This window comes from Cicer arietinum, chromosome 7, assembly GCF_000331145.2.
Source record: "Cicer arietinum cultivar CDC Frontier isolate Library 1 chromosome 7, Cicar.CDCFrontier_v2.0, whole genome shotgun sequence".
NCBI classification, from domain to species: domain Eukaryota; kingdom Viridiplantae; phylum Streptophyta; class Magnoliopsida; order Fabales; family Fabaceae; genus Cicer; species Cicer arietinum.
This window is the reverse complement of record NC_021166.2, coordinates 1,303,286-1,315,592: the sequence shown is the minus strand read 5'-3', so window position 1 is coordinate 1,315,592 and position 12,307 is coordinate 1,303,286. Positions and strand designations below refer to the sequence as shown.

The following is a 12,307-nucleotide window of genomic DNA, read 5'->3' as shown; positions in this document are numbered from 1 at the left end:
TTCCCTTGACCTTACAAATTAGAACTCTTATCACCGAGCTTGGCACCTTATCAACAAATTCTAGTATTGAGTCATTCATTCTTTATGCATACTTATATATTATAAATTAGCTTGTTGAAAGTTCAATGAACAACTGATCTAAGATATTTTCACACCAATATTTGTCTGAAAACACAAGTTTAAAGCAAATTATCCACTTTAACTTTGACCACATTTGCCAAAAGTGGTGATCAAATACTTTAGCCATAAACTAGCCAGAAGGGGAAGTTAGATTAGAATTTGCACCTGCAGATGACTTGCTACATTTTCCCTTGTAAGCCCTTCAACATTCATCAAGTCAAGTATTTTCTTAGGAAAAGCCTCTGCAATAAAAGTTGAAGAAACTACATATTAGGAACAGTAATATCCATATTTAAGTATCAAATGGTCATATTCAGTTTCCATGTTCTCAAGTCAAGTAAAAAAAAACCACTGTCACATAAACTCACTGTCAAGGCCCAGTTGATTAACAGCATCAAGAAATTTTCTATGCAACTCAGCATCCCAAACGAAACGAGGCTTCTTCCGAGTTGAGGGTTCCTCTCCATTCTCTTCATCATTATCTTCTTCTTCATCATCTTCTTCGTCACTTTGTTCCTTCCTTTTTTGTCTCAACATTTTGTTCTTGTTATCAATATTTTCAGATGTGATGTCTTGACTACACACCCCAGCCATATTGCAGATTTTATCCTCGTTAGTATTTGTACCCTTATTATGATCCTTGCAATCAATCTTCTTTCTCACTACATGTTGCCATATGTTCTGCAGCTCTTCGATTCGGATAGGTTTCATCAGATAGTCGCAAGCGCCATGTATCACGCCTTTCATCACCCTCTCTTTATCACCATTTCCCGACAGCACTACATCACACACACAAAAAAAAACGCGCGCACACACACACACACACACAAACCACGAGTTTAAGGTAAGTGATTTTGGAAAAAAATTCATTCAGTTCAAGATACTCTTTAAAAAAGACGTGAAATTTAGCTGAAAACATATAACATATAACTGCAAGTGTATGTTTGGTATCACAATCAGTTAGCCACTATGATTCTACAAAAGATGCAACTTGTAACTTTTTAAAATCGTGGTGACTCACGTGATTCTGACAAACTCACCATAATACCACCATAATACCAAACATGCACTAAGACAAAGGTGTTTGGGCTTACTGATTACAGGTAGGTCCATTTCAAGTCCAACTTGCTCAAGGAGCTTAAATCCATCCATGTCTGGCATATTTACATCACTAATAACAAGGTCAAACATATTTCTGTTTTCCCTCAACATTTCTAGCGCCTTCACTGACTCTGTTGTTGTAGTAACTGCAACAACCAAGAATCAGACAACAGATTCAGTCATAGAAATTTAAAATGAAGGCTTCCTGAAAACTACCATAATCATTATTTGGTGACTACTAATATTTGGCTATAAAAAAAGTTCTAAAAGTATCAAAGATACTTCCAATTACTATTTGAAAATGAGTCGATTGCATGGAAGGAGAATAATAAGGGGAAGCATACAAAAACCATCAATGGAATTGAGTGAATGTAAAAGAAAGACAACAAACCATGATAGTTGCATTTGCGAAGCAAATTCTCCAACAATTTGAGACAAGTTTTGTCGTCATCAACAGCAAGAACACGCATACCGGCCGGAAAATCGTCTCCGGAAACCTCTTCACCCACCAAACGGCCCTCTGCTGTCATCACGAACAAGATTAAAATGCCAAGCAGTGATCAGAGATAAAAAAAGCTTCAAACTTGATTACACACACATTGTTTTCAGAGCCTGTTTCACCTTAACAGACAAACAATGCCTAAGAAGCATTCAAAAACTCAAGAAAAGACTAGAGACTAAACACAAATATTTGCACTGCTATTTTTCTTCCAACACAAAAAAAATAAAAAGGTTTTTGTCTTTAATATTGTGGTGTGACAATAACCAAACTTTATTTTAGGTCTTTCCTATTTTATTTATAATTCATTGTTTTTGTATAGTACTTATTAGTGTTAGTACCAAAAGCAGTTACTCAATCACACCAATTATAAGTGATAATTGTGCTTCACAGGTTACAATGTTCAATGCTAAATACTTTTATGGACTTTATTGAGGTTTTTATGGACATTAATTGTACTTATTTGCTTATGTAATAATTATCAAAAATTTCTCACTCATTATGTATGACTTGTTGATTCCCCAAAATTACTAATTCTAGGAGATTCTATGAGATTTTGTATTATTTGCATTCCACTTGCCATATTTAGGTACCCTATTAATTTTCGATACTTTTGTGATATAGTTTTTTTGGTCTTTTAATTTTCAATACTTTTGTGATATAATTTCTTTTGTCAGATATAAATAAAATAGAATAAATGAGATAAAAAAAAATTTAGACAGAAAAAAAATTTAAACAAAAAATTTTACTTTTATTACATAATTTTAAATTTTTTTTATTTTATATTGAAATTCTTAACAAGTGTTCTTCGAACATTTTTTCAATTTTTATACTTATTTTTTATTGAAAGTAAATTTTTTCTAATCAAATTGAAGGTAAATCTTGTTTTTTTATAAATAAATCATTCATGAAATAAATAATTTATTTTCCTTAAATCATGTACTCCTTTTCCCGTTTAAATTTGATTATAGAGAAATTTTGAAAGGCAATTTTGTCGAACAAAAAAGGATCATATATATTACAACCTTATCTCTAGTTTTTTTATATTTTATTTTGAATGTAACTTCTTTGTATTTTTAGACTATAAATGAAAGTAGACATGTCAAGAAGAAACATGTTAAAAAATGTAAGTTAAGCCGATAATTCTAATTATGTATGAACTTGCAATTATTAAGTTGCTTTTTTCCTGTCTATTGATTTTTAGTTTAATAGAGTGAGGCTTTTTAATTATTTGGTAAAGCTATTAAAGCAAGTGTTGTATGTCTCTACAAAATAATTTGTATTTATTAAATAATAAGGTCTCAAATTTTTTTTATTTAAATAAAATATTTTATTTTTGTTGTAAATTATTTAATACAATTAAATTAGTTAACGAATATAATAAGAATGAAAGAAATATTAGTTATAAATTGACAAATCATAAGATAAGAAGTGAGCACATTGCTCATATGAGAAATAATAGTTATAAAATGAGAAATCATGAGACAAGTAATGAACATATTGCTAACATGAGTTATTGGAGTGGTATAACGTATACACACGATTTTATTCTTCAATTAAAAGATGAAAAATTTTACATGAGTCATTGATGTTGCAGTAGAGAGAAAATGTCACATTGGAGAAATTTTTTATAGTTATTAACTAAAATATTAATAATTTATTTATTAACTTTTGAAAAGACATTGTCAAGTAGTTTCGCTTTAGACTTCATCACATGTTGGACCGGTCTTCACTATTTGTTTAAACTTTAAACAAGTTTTTGGCTTGGTTTATCCCCTAACTATTTCTATTCTTCATTTTTCTAATATCTATTCTTAGTATACCACAAAACGCAAATGAATGATGATAGTGGATTATTAATATAGTTAAGATGTTGGTTATTATTAGAAATAGTTAAAAATACTTACAATTAGGTGGAATTTGTTAGGTTAGTTATATTAATAACACTATATAAAAGGACATCGTACTCTAATTGTATAACAATTATTTAAAATAATCATTTCAAGTTTTATTTCTCTATTTAATTATTTATCTTTTTCTTGAATTCAATTATGATTCTTAACATGGTATCAGAACAATAATAATTATTCGCTATATTATTTTTTCAAATTTTCTTTATCCTTTATTCTACATTTTGAATCCACATTTGTGATTCTTCATCCCTTCTCAACTTGATTGTATAATATTTGTAGATTCAAGATTGAAGATTTTTTGTGATTTATGATATGATTATTTGAAAGTTTCATTGTTGATTAGTCATTCTCCTTTAGTGATATATTTCACTATATTTTCATTCTTTTTAACCATTGTTGGTTTTCTCTTTGTGCTTCTATCATATAGTAGTAAAACAATTATCATTTTCTTTGTTCTTTTACTCTATGATATTAGACATTTCTCATTATCTTTTGTGTTTCCATCATATTATCGTTAAACTTTGTTAGTCAAAATTGACATTTAAAGATCAAATATTAAAATTCTTGATTCTATATTTGAGTGAGTGTCGTGGAGACACCGAAAGATTTTTTAAGTTAGCCCAAAGTAGGCCGAACACTTCGTTATGAGTTATGCACTTTGGCTGCTACCATTTTCTATATGAATTTTGTTGTTTAGTTGATGTGATTACGACTTGTATTCTTTTTCTTATAATTTTCTTTTATTAGTTTCATTGTATTTTTCTTTTTTTTGTATCGTTCTTACTAAGTTTGAAATGTTGTTACATACTTCCAACTTGCAGAGACTATTAGAGGTAGTTAAAATTCTTATAATTAGATGAAATTTGTTGGATTAATTACATTAATAACACTATATAAAATTACATCATACTCTAATTGTATAATAATTCTTCAAAATAATTATTTAAAAATTTATTTCTCTTTTTAATTATTTTTTTCTTTATTGAGTTCAACCATGAATCTTAACGGTTTTGATATTTATTATTTTGTATAGTAATTTCATTTAAAAAAATCAATGACAAACCATAAAAAGAAAATTCAATTCATTTATATATACACTTACACATGTATAGCAAAATGAGCCGTATATTCAATGTTTTGAATGAACACGTGGGATACTCTTATTCATACCCACCCTTGATGACTTCACATCCACTACACTACACACTAAGTATGTTAAAATGTACAAAAACACTGAACACCCTTCTCTCGTGTTACTATTATACACTGTATGAGGAATAGATAACGAGACACACCCAGATAGGCCCCACTTTTTAGCATCCAACATTGAATCTTCCTAAACATAGATCTCACCACGTTTCGACTTCTCATTCACTCACTTCCCTCTACTCTCAAAAACAAAATTAATATACATAGGGATCATATTATGGATATCTAAATTTTGTTTGAGTTTTCTTTTCATAATGGTTCAGTGGTTACAATAGACATGTCTGATTTTTATTTAAAGATTAAAATAAATCATTTCTCTTACACGACAATAACTTTCTTAACTGCAAAGTTCTAATTGAGTCCTATATATTAAAACAAATATGTTATTAAAACCACGATTGTGTTTATTTGTCCAAAAATTTATTGATGAAATTCGGGTTTACTTTTTTTACTGGAAATTGAAGTATATTTCAAATAAGAAACTATTTTCCTTTAAAATAATTTTTCATAAAAAATATTTTTAATATATGTTTTCTTTAAATAATTAAACATTACGATAACTAAACACGAAATTAATTTATGTAGTTTTAAAAATCTAAAGAATAATTATTAAATTATTGAATAAAAAATCAATTTTTTATAACATATAAATCTTTTAATTCGTTAAAATTATCGGTGTCAGTTGAATCACTAAGTGAACAATTTGGCGTTGATGATTGAAGCATGGTTGAAGTTTTAGTTGTACTTGTACCATAGAACCGTGATATAGGGTGAGTAACGTTTTGGCATGATAATGAACAGGATGGCAGTGACATGTTGGGAAGCTATATACTATATAGTATGTACTATGTAGTATAGTATAGTACACGAGTAACGAATAATTTGAGATGTAATGTCTATCAAAGTAATCGCTTCCCAGGGCTATATACCTATAATTACTATGCACCGTGTAATTTCTTGTCACTTATCAGGGCAATTGGCCAAGTAACTCTTATATATTCATAGTTGTATGATTTTTCATGTAGTTATAATAAAAGTTAAAAAACTTTTACGTATCGTAAATTAAATCTTATATATAAACCATGAAAATTCATTTCCTTATAAATAAAAAGATCTTAGTAACGTGCAAGCGTTGTATTTGTAAAATGTAACGAACGTTACCAAATAAAAATCCCAACAGAAGTTTTACAACCATAATTGTACAATCAATACTGCAGTTCAGTGCATCGAGTTATGTCTAATTTTCCTTGTGGGCTTTGCTTCTTACCATTCATGAAGTTCTTTTTCAAGTTTGGAGATTTCTCATGTTACTTTAGTACATTTTTTAAAAGCCTCCTAAAATATAATATTTTTTTTTTGGATTAAACAATTTGAATGAGATTTATTTAGATTGATTAATTCGGATTTATAAATACTAACTTGAATTTCTTTTTAGAATTTTTGTACTCATTCGAATTAGTTCGAAAGGATAAAAAATATTTACATAACATTTTACATCTTTATATTAACCAATTTAGAAATGTAAAAATAATTAAAAAATTATAAATTAATATTTACATCTTCAGATCCAATAATCCCGTCTGATTAATCCGGAAGAGAAGGTTAAAGTAAAAAATAGATTTTGAAAGTTTTTAAGAATGTAGGAGTAGGATTTGGATTCCATGCTATAACCTAATCTAGTGAACTTCACATAATCTATATCTTCAAATTTAACAGTGCATTGTGAACATGTCAATGATTTCAAAAAAAAAAAAAAAAAAAAAAAAAAAAAAAAAAAAAAAAAAAAAAAAAAAAAAAAAAAAAAAAAAAAAAAAAAAAAAAAAAAAAAAAAAAAAAAAAAAAAAAAAAAAAAAAAAAAAAAAAAAAAAAAAAAAAAAAAAAAAAAAAAAAAAAAAAAAAAAAAAAAAAAAAAAAAAAAAAAAGTGACACCGTTAACTACGGCCTTGGATTACAAGTTACAGCATTGTTGACGGGTTTGGTACTTTTTTTCCACAAAATTGGTTTAGTACTTAGTAATTATAAGATGTTGATACACCTTTATTATAAGTAAAAAAAAAAAAAAAAAAAAAAAAAAAAAAAGTGACACCGTTAACTACGGCCTTGGATTACAAGTTACAGCATTGTTGACGGGTTTGGTACTTTTTTTCCACAAAATTGGTTTAGTACTTAGTAATTATAAGATGTTGATACACCTTTATTATAAGTTACTAGATGCCCACGTTATCTATATAAATTCCATGAAGCCATATAGGACAAATATTTTTTTTCCCTACCAAAAATGATGATAAACCTATACATACACAACAAATTTACCAAAATTCTAAATCAAGTACACTATAATTAACCAGGCAAACACCACTCAGGAGTTCTCCACCTAAATAAGGCTATCACTATCTCAAAAGGATTTGGATCACAGACACCATCACATTTTTTGGTGGGGTCTTAGACATCCTTTAATCCTAATAAACAGCACTAAAGTATGTTTGGATTGGTGACATAGTGTGAAATGAAATGACACAGCATCCAGTTTTTACAATCAAACCAGATTGTTTTCCTTTTTACTCTATTCCACCAATCCAAACATAACTAACACGGGGACGAGTGCTGTTGAGCTTAAACTTCAATAAAACACTGATTCTGATTTCTTACATTCAAAAACTTAAAAATATTGAAACCTATTTTCTACCAAATCTTAAGCATCTGTTATGTCTGGATTCAGTAATACTGGGATTTTGAGTGAGTTGTTTGTTTGTCTGGCAAGTGATCGAGAGTTTCTCCATCGCATTAATAAACTTGCGCAAGTACTTGATGTACTCAGGGAAAGTTTCAAGGTTGCAATGACCTCCACCCTTAACCCACAATGGATCATATTTTTCCTTTGAGAGTTCCCACAATCGCTTTCCATGAGACCAATCAACAATATCATCCTCTGTTCCCTGTAAATAATCCATTACCAGAAACAAAACTATTATTATTATAACTTATAAGCATAATAAAAAAGGCCAAATACTCCAGTTTATATTTTTCTGAAATCGATAGTACTATGCAATACAACACTTAAAGAAAACCATCATTTGATTTTAATCCTCAAATTTGGCTCCATTTACAACAATAACTACTATGCTATATGTTGTTTGATCATATCTCATAAACTAGGCAACAGGTTGGCAACAACAAAAAGCTTTGATATTCTGAAATCTCTCCGATGATTATGTTCAGCTTCAAGACATAACAAATGATATCAATTTCAGAATTTCATAAAGTAGCACCTTCATTGGTCGGGTGGAAAAAATATTCATATTCTGAAACATTAGACAGACAGCTAGGACTGGAAAAAAATATTAAATTGAATTCTTAACCTTCTTGTTAACATAATCCAAAAAAATTTAGTAAACAGGTAGAAAAATATTATGCAACAACAATACAACTCGCAATCAAACTAAACATGAAATTACAGAAAAATCACATCACGTCAAAATCCTAAAAAAAAATTCGGTGGATCAACTATAAGCAGAAAAGGAAACAGAATTGCATAAACTGATTACATACATAGATGGAAAGACATACTTACATGTATAACAAACACAGGACAGTTGACATACCGAATTTTGTCTAAATTCTGAAATGGTAAAAGAAACTTTTGTTACTACAAATTAAATTCAGTGCTAAAGATTAAGGCAGAGTAAGAGTTGCAAGTTAAAACTTACTTTGTATATGTCAAAGAAAAATGTCACCTTGACAGGATACAAAACCCTTAATCCTGAAAGAATACCACTGTGAATTACAACACCTCTCAACTTCTGCAATTTAGAAGCCAAGTGTAGTGTCGGCCCACTTCCAACCGATTGACCATACAAAATCAAATCTTCTTGCTTAAACCCATATTCATTCTTCAATAAATTATATACAGCCTCTATGTCGTAATACGTGTTGAACTCAGATGGCTATCACAGTTGGAGAGAATAGATATAAATCATACACAAAGACATCCGTTAGACTGGCTTGGATAAAAACAGAATTAAAACAAAAATTTGATAATCTTGGTTACACATATAATTTCTGTTAGAATATGAAACCCATCTCTAAGGAAACCAAGCATCTGCCCTTTGTGCTTGTGCCTACATCTCCAACAACAAAGTGACTGTTGTAGTTTTTCAACTGTGCAATTACTTACGGTTGCAAAGTACAAAACAGCCAAGCACAAAGGGCAGATGTTCGGATTTGCTACGCCCGAGCCTCTACCCACTTATCAACGAATATGAGCCGTGATAATCTGGGTTACTGTATAATTTCCTCAAGGCATATACACTCCAAAACCTCAGCATATAATTGAAATGAATAATTTTATTTGAAAACAACAAGAAACAAAAAAGAGGTAAAAAGATATCTCATAAGTTACTTACCTTACCTGTAGAACGTCCATATCCAGAATAGTCATAACTGCAAAAACATAACACAGCGATCCAATAAATCATGTTTGGATTAACAGTGAGTTTGATATAACCAAAGTCTGTCACTGTGACTTTATGATTGGCTTCCCGTTTGGAGCAGCTAGAAATGATTCTAGAGGTGTAAAATTGATTTGGATGTGTTTGTTTACTCAAGAGTAGAACTGTTTTGTCTCTAGAATTGATTCTAAGTTGAAGTTAGGATTTATAGTTTGAGCCTAAAAATAACTTTTTCAACTAACTTTTACGTAAATGTATTCAAACATAAACCATTTTTACATTCAACTCACTTTTTAAGTAAAATCAATTCATTCAAAACCAAACATACACTAAAACTTCAACCAAATCACAGTGCTACCATAATTTTGCCGAACTCACCGTAATTCCAAACATACACTAAAACAGACATCACAAAAAAACACAAAAATGGAAGAACATGTAAGTGAAGCCAATATTCTGCATGAGTTTACATACAAAGTAAAAAAAAAAACACTAACGAATAAAATAAAATAAAAAAGCATGAAAAGATTTTGTCCTTATTCCATACATAAATTAACCATGCAAAAATAAGGAGAAAAAGGGTAACAAAGTAAAATAAATGTATGAAATTAAACAAAGCCAAAATTTTGCACAGAAAAACGAAAAGGGAAATGAAAACCTGACGATATTGACGCGAAGATGAGCTCTAAGCTCAATGAAGAGATCAACCATTTGACCTAAATCAGCGGCATTACCATGAGAGTACAAAATAGTAAACCTCGCAAAAGGGTGTTTCCAGAAAGTCGCAACGATCTTGTTACCGCCTTTCGTGTCTAGAATATGAACGTCGACATTTTTATCGGCGGTGCCGGAGAATACCATAACTCCGTCGTTCGCCCTAAAAACCTCGTATGTGGGTGGTTCTGGCGGGAAAAACGCGAATTTCGCGGCCACTGTTCCCGTTACATTACCCATTTAATTATTACAATGAATCCAGTGATTTCAGGAATGGAAGAACAAGTTCGTGTTTTTTTGTTTCAGCATGGATGGAATGAAACGAATTTTTGGGGTGAAGTTACAAATTTCTGGGTTTTTCTTATCATGTTCGTCAATTTTTATAGAAAAATAAAAATAAAAATAAAACAATGATTAGTATTTTTTATTATAATTTAGTTGGGAAGGTAGAAAGATAACAGTGGTTTGGTTTGTGAGGAAAGGGAAGGAAGAAAATGGATCCGAACTAAGCGGGTGAGCTGGAATGTAACCATCTCACCATTCATCTTTCTTTTCTTTTCTTTCCTTTCCTTTTCCCCCTTTCTTCCTTCTCTCACCTCTTCAATTCTCTATTTCATTAACAAAATATAATACAACACATGATAATATTGTCTCTATTTAATCTTTAATTAACTAATAAAAATGATAAATTAATATTCAACACTATCATGTTTTGCTACTTGTCTATTTTTTGTGGAGGAGACAATTTCACATCTTTTTTATAGAGTATTATTGGTCAAAGCATATCTAATTTGTATCATTTCACAAATAGTATAAAAAAAAATATTATTGATGCAAATGAGAATGTATTTTATGTGTATTGGTCTTGTGTTATAAAATATAAGAGAATTATAAATAAAAATAATGTTTTAAGGGGAATTCACGTTAATATGATTATTATTGTTCCAAGTTTATTATTAATTTTAATAGTGCTAATGCAGTATTGTTAGATGCGCTAAATGAAAGTCTCAGTTTGTTTATACATGATGTTAGTTGAACACTCCATTTAGGTGTTGTTATAAATGGAGTATTAGGATATTGGTGTTGTGGTGAGAGATGTTGATGGTATAATAATTGTCATTAACTGGTGGCAAATCATTTGATTACCAGATTCAAATTTATTAAAAGCTTTAAATATGCATAAGGGTTTAGAAGTTGCTAAAAAATATCTTCTTAAACGATTTGTTTCTATTATTGAAGATTGTATTAATTTTAATATTTACTTTTATATAGTTTAAATTTTTTACAAGTTAAATGTGAGACCAACTAAATTGTTTATCATTTAGTTAAATATCAAATTATACGTGGATCGAAGAAACTCCGTCTTGTATTTATCATGATTTTTGTTTTGTTGTCAGACTTTTTTTAATAAAATTATCAATGACTAAAAGAAATATGAATATAAATTGAGTTAAAAATTCACAAATAAAAATAATAATATATTTAATTATTCATATAAAATTTACAAAATAATAAAATATGATATAGGTATATTAAAAATTATAGAATTTGATATTAACTTTAAAAATAAAATATTAACAACTAGTTTAAAAAAAAATCTATGATTTTATCAAAAGAAGTGCTTGTTATTTTAAATTATTTAATATAGATTAAAGTTCTTTTAATGAATGAATAAAACTCTGGACTTCCTTATGATAGGAAAACTTTGTAAAAGTATAAATGTTATTTTTATTGTTGCCTAGCATAACTAGGAAAGAGTCCAATCAAAATTGAAAAAATAGATTTGTGCAACGAATGTAAAATTATTATTTTAAAATAATTTAAAAATATCAGTAACCTTAGTTTTTCTATACCGAGATATCTTAAAAAGTATTTATCAAAATATATAAAAGACCTAAATATTACTGTAAATAATCATTTAGTCTCTTCCAAAAAAAAATCTCATCTAGTCATGTAATGTTGTATCAAGACTTTCATAAAAAAATTTAAACTATGATGGTAATTTACAAAAGCAATTCATTTGACTGATATTTTTGAAAAAAAATTAAGTAACTAAATTAATATTTCAGAAATTTTAAAAACTGAAATTGTTCAACATTTACAATATTAAATGCTAAAAATGTTGACTTGTTATATTTGTATCAAGTTATCAAATTACAAAATCTCTTATTTTTCTCTAGTTCTTTCATATTTTTCTCCTTTTTATTATTTATCTCAAAAAATAATGATTCTTAGGATAACTAGACGGTACATGTTCGGTCAAAGGTTGCAGAAAATGTTCGTAGAAAGAAAAGAAGCAAAAC

General features: G+C 28.7%; 2 protein-coding genes across 2 annotated transcripts in view; both read right to left on the bottom strand.

The window, feature by feature from the left end:
- LOC101507001 (two-component response regulator ORR24) overlaps positions 1 to 2,072 on the bottom strand; it is a 4,080-nt gene extending 2,008 nt beyond the window's left edge. The window contains exons 1-4 of the mRNA XM_004507654.4: positions 1,613 to 2,072; positions 1,215 to 1,367; positions 489 to 899; positions 286 to 362 (exon numbers count right to left, since the gene is read on the bottom strand). Coding sequence (XP_004507711.1) covers positions 286 to 362; positions 489 to 899; positions 1,215 to 1,367; positions 1,613 to 1,751 — 780 coding nt within the window. The 5' untranslated portion in view covers positions 1,752 to 2,072. The remainder of the gene's footprint in view (positions 1 to 285; positions 363 to 488; positions 900 to 1,214; positions 1,368 to 1,612) is intronic.
- A 5,078-nt stretch (positions 2,073 to 7,150) lies between these two features.
- Positions 7,151 to 10,647, bottom strand: LOC101506666 (uncharacterized). Its single transcript, XM_004507653.4, has 5 exons — positions 9,949 to 10,647; positions 9,246 to 9,282; positions 8,550 to 8,786; positions 8,414 to 8,461; positions 7,151 to 7,778 (listed from the first exon to the last, which is right to left on the bottom strand). The coding sequence occupies exons 1-5, from the start codon at positions 10,242 to 10,244 to the stop codon at positions 7,518 to 7,520; spliced, it is 879 nt and encodes a 292-aa protein (XP_004507710.1). The 5' UTR covers positions 10,245 to 10,647; the 3' UTR covers positions 7,151 to 7,517.
- Positions 10,648 to 12,307: the final 1,660 nt, after the last annotated feature.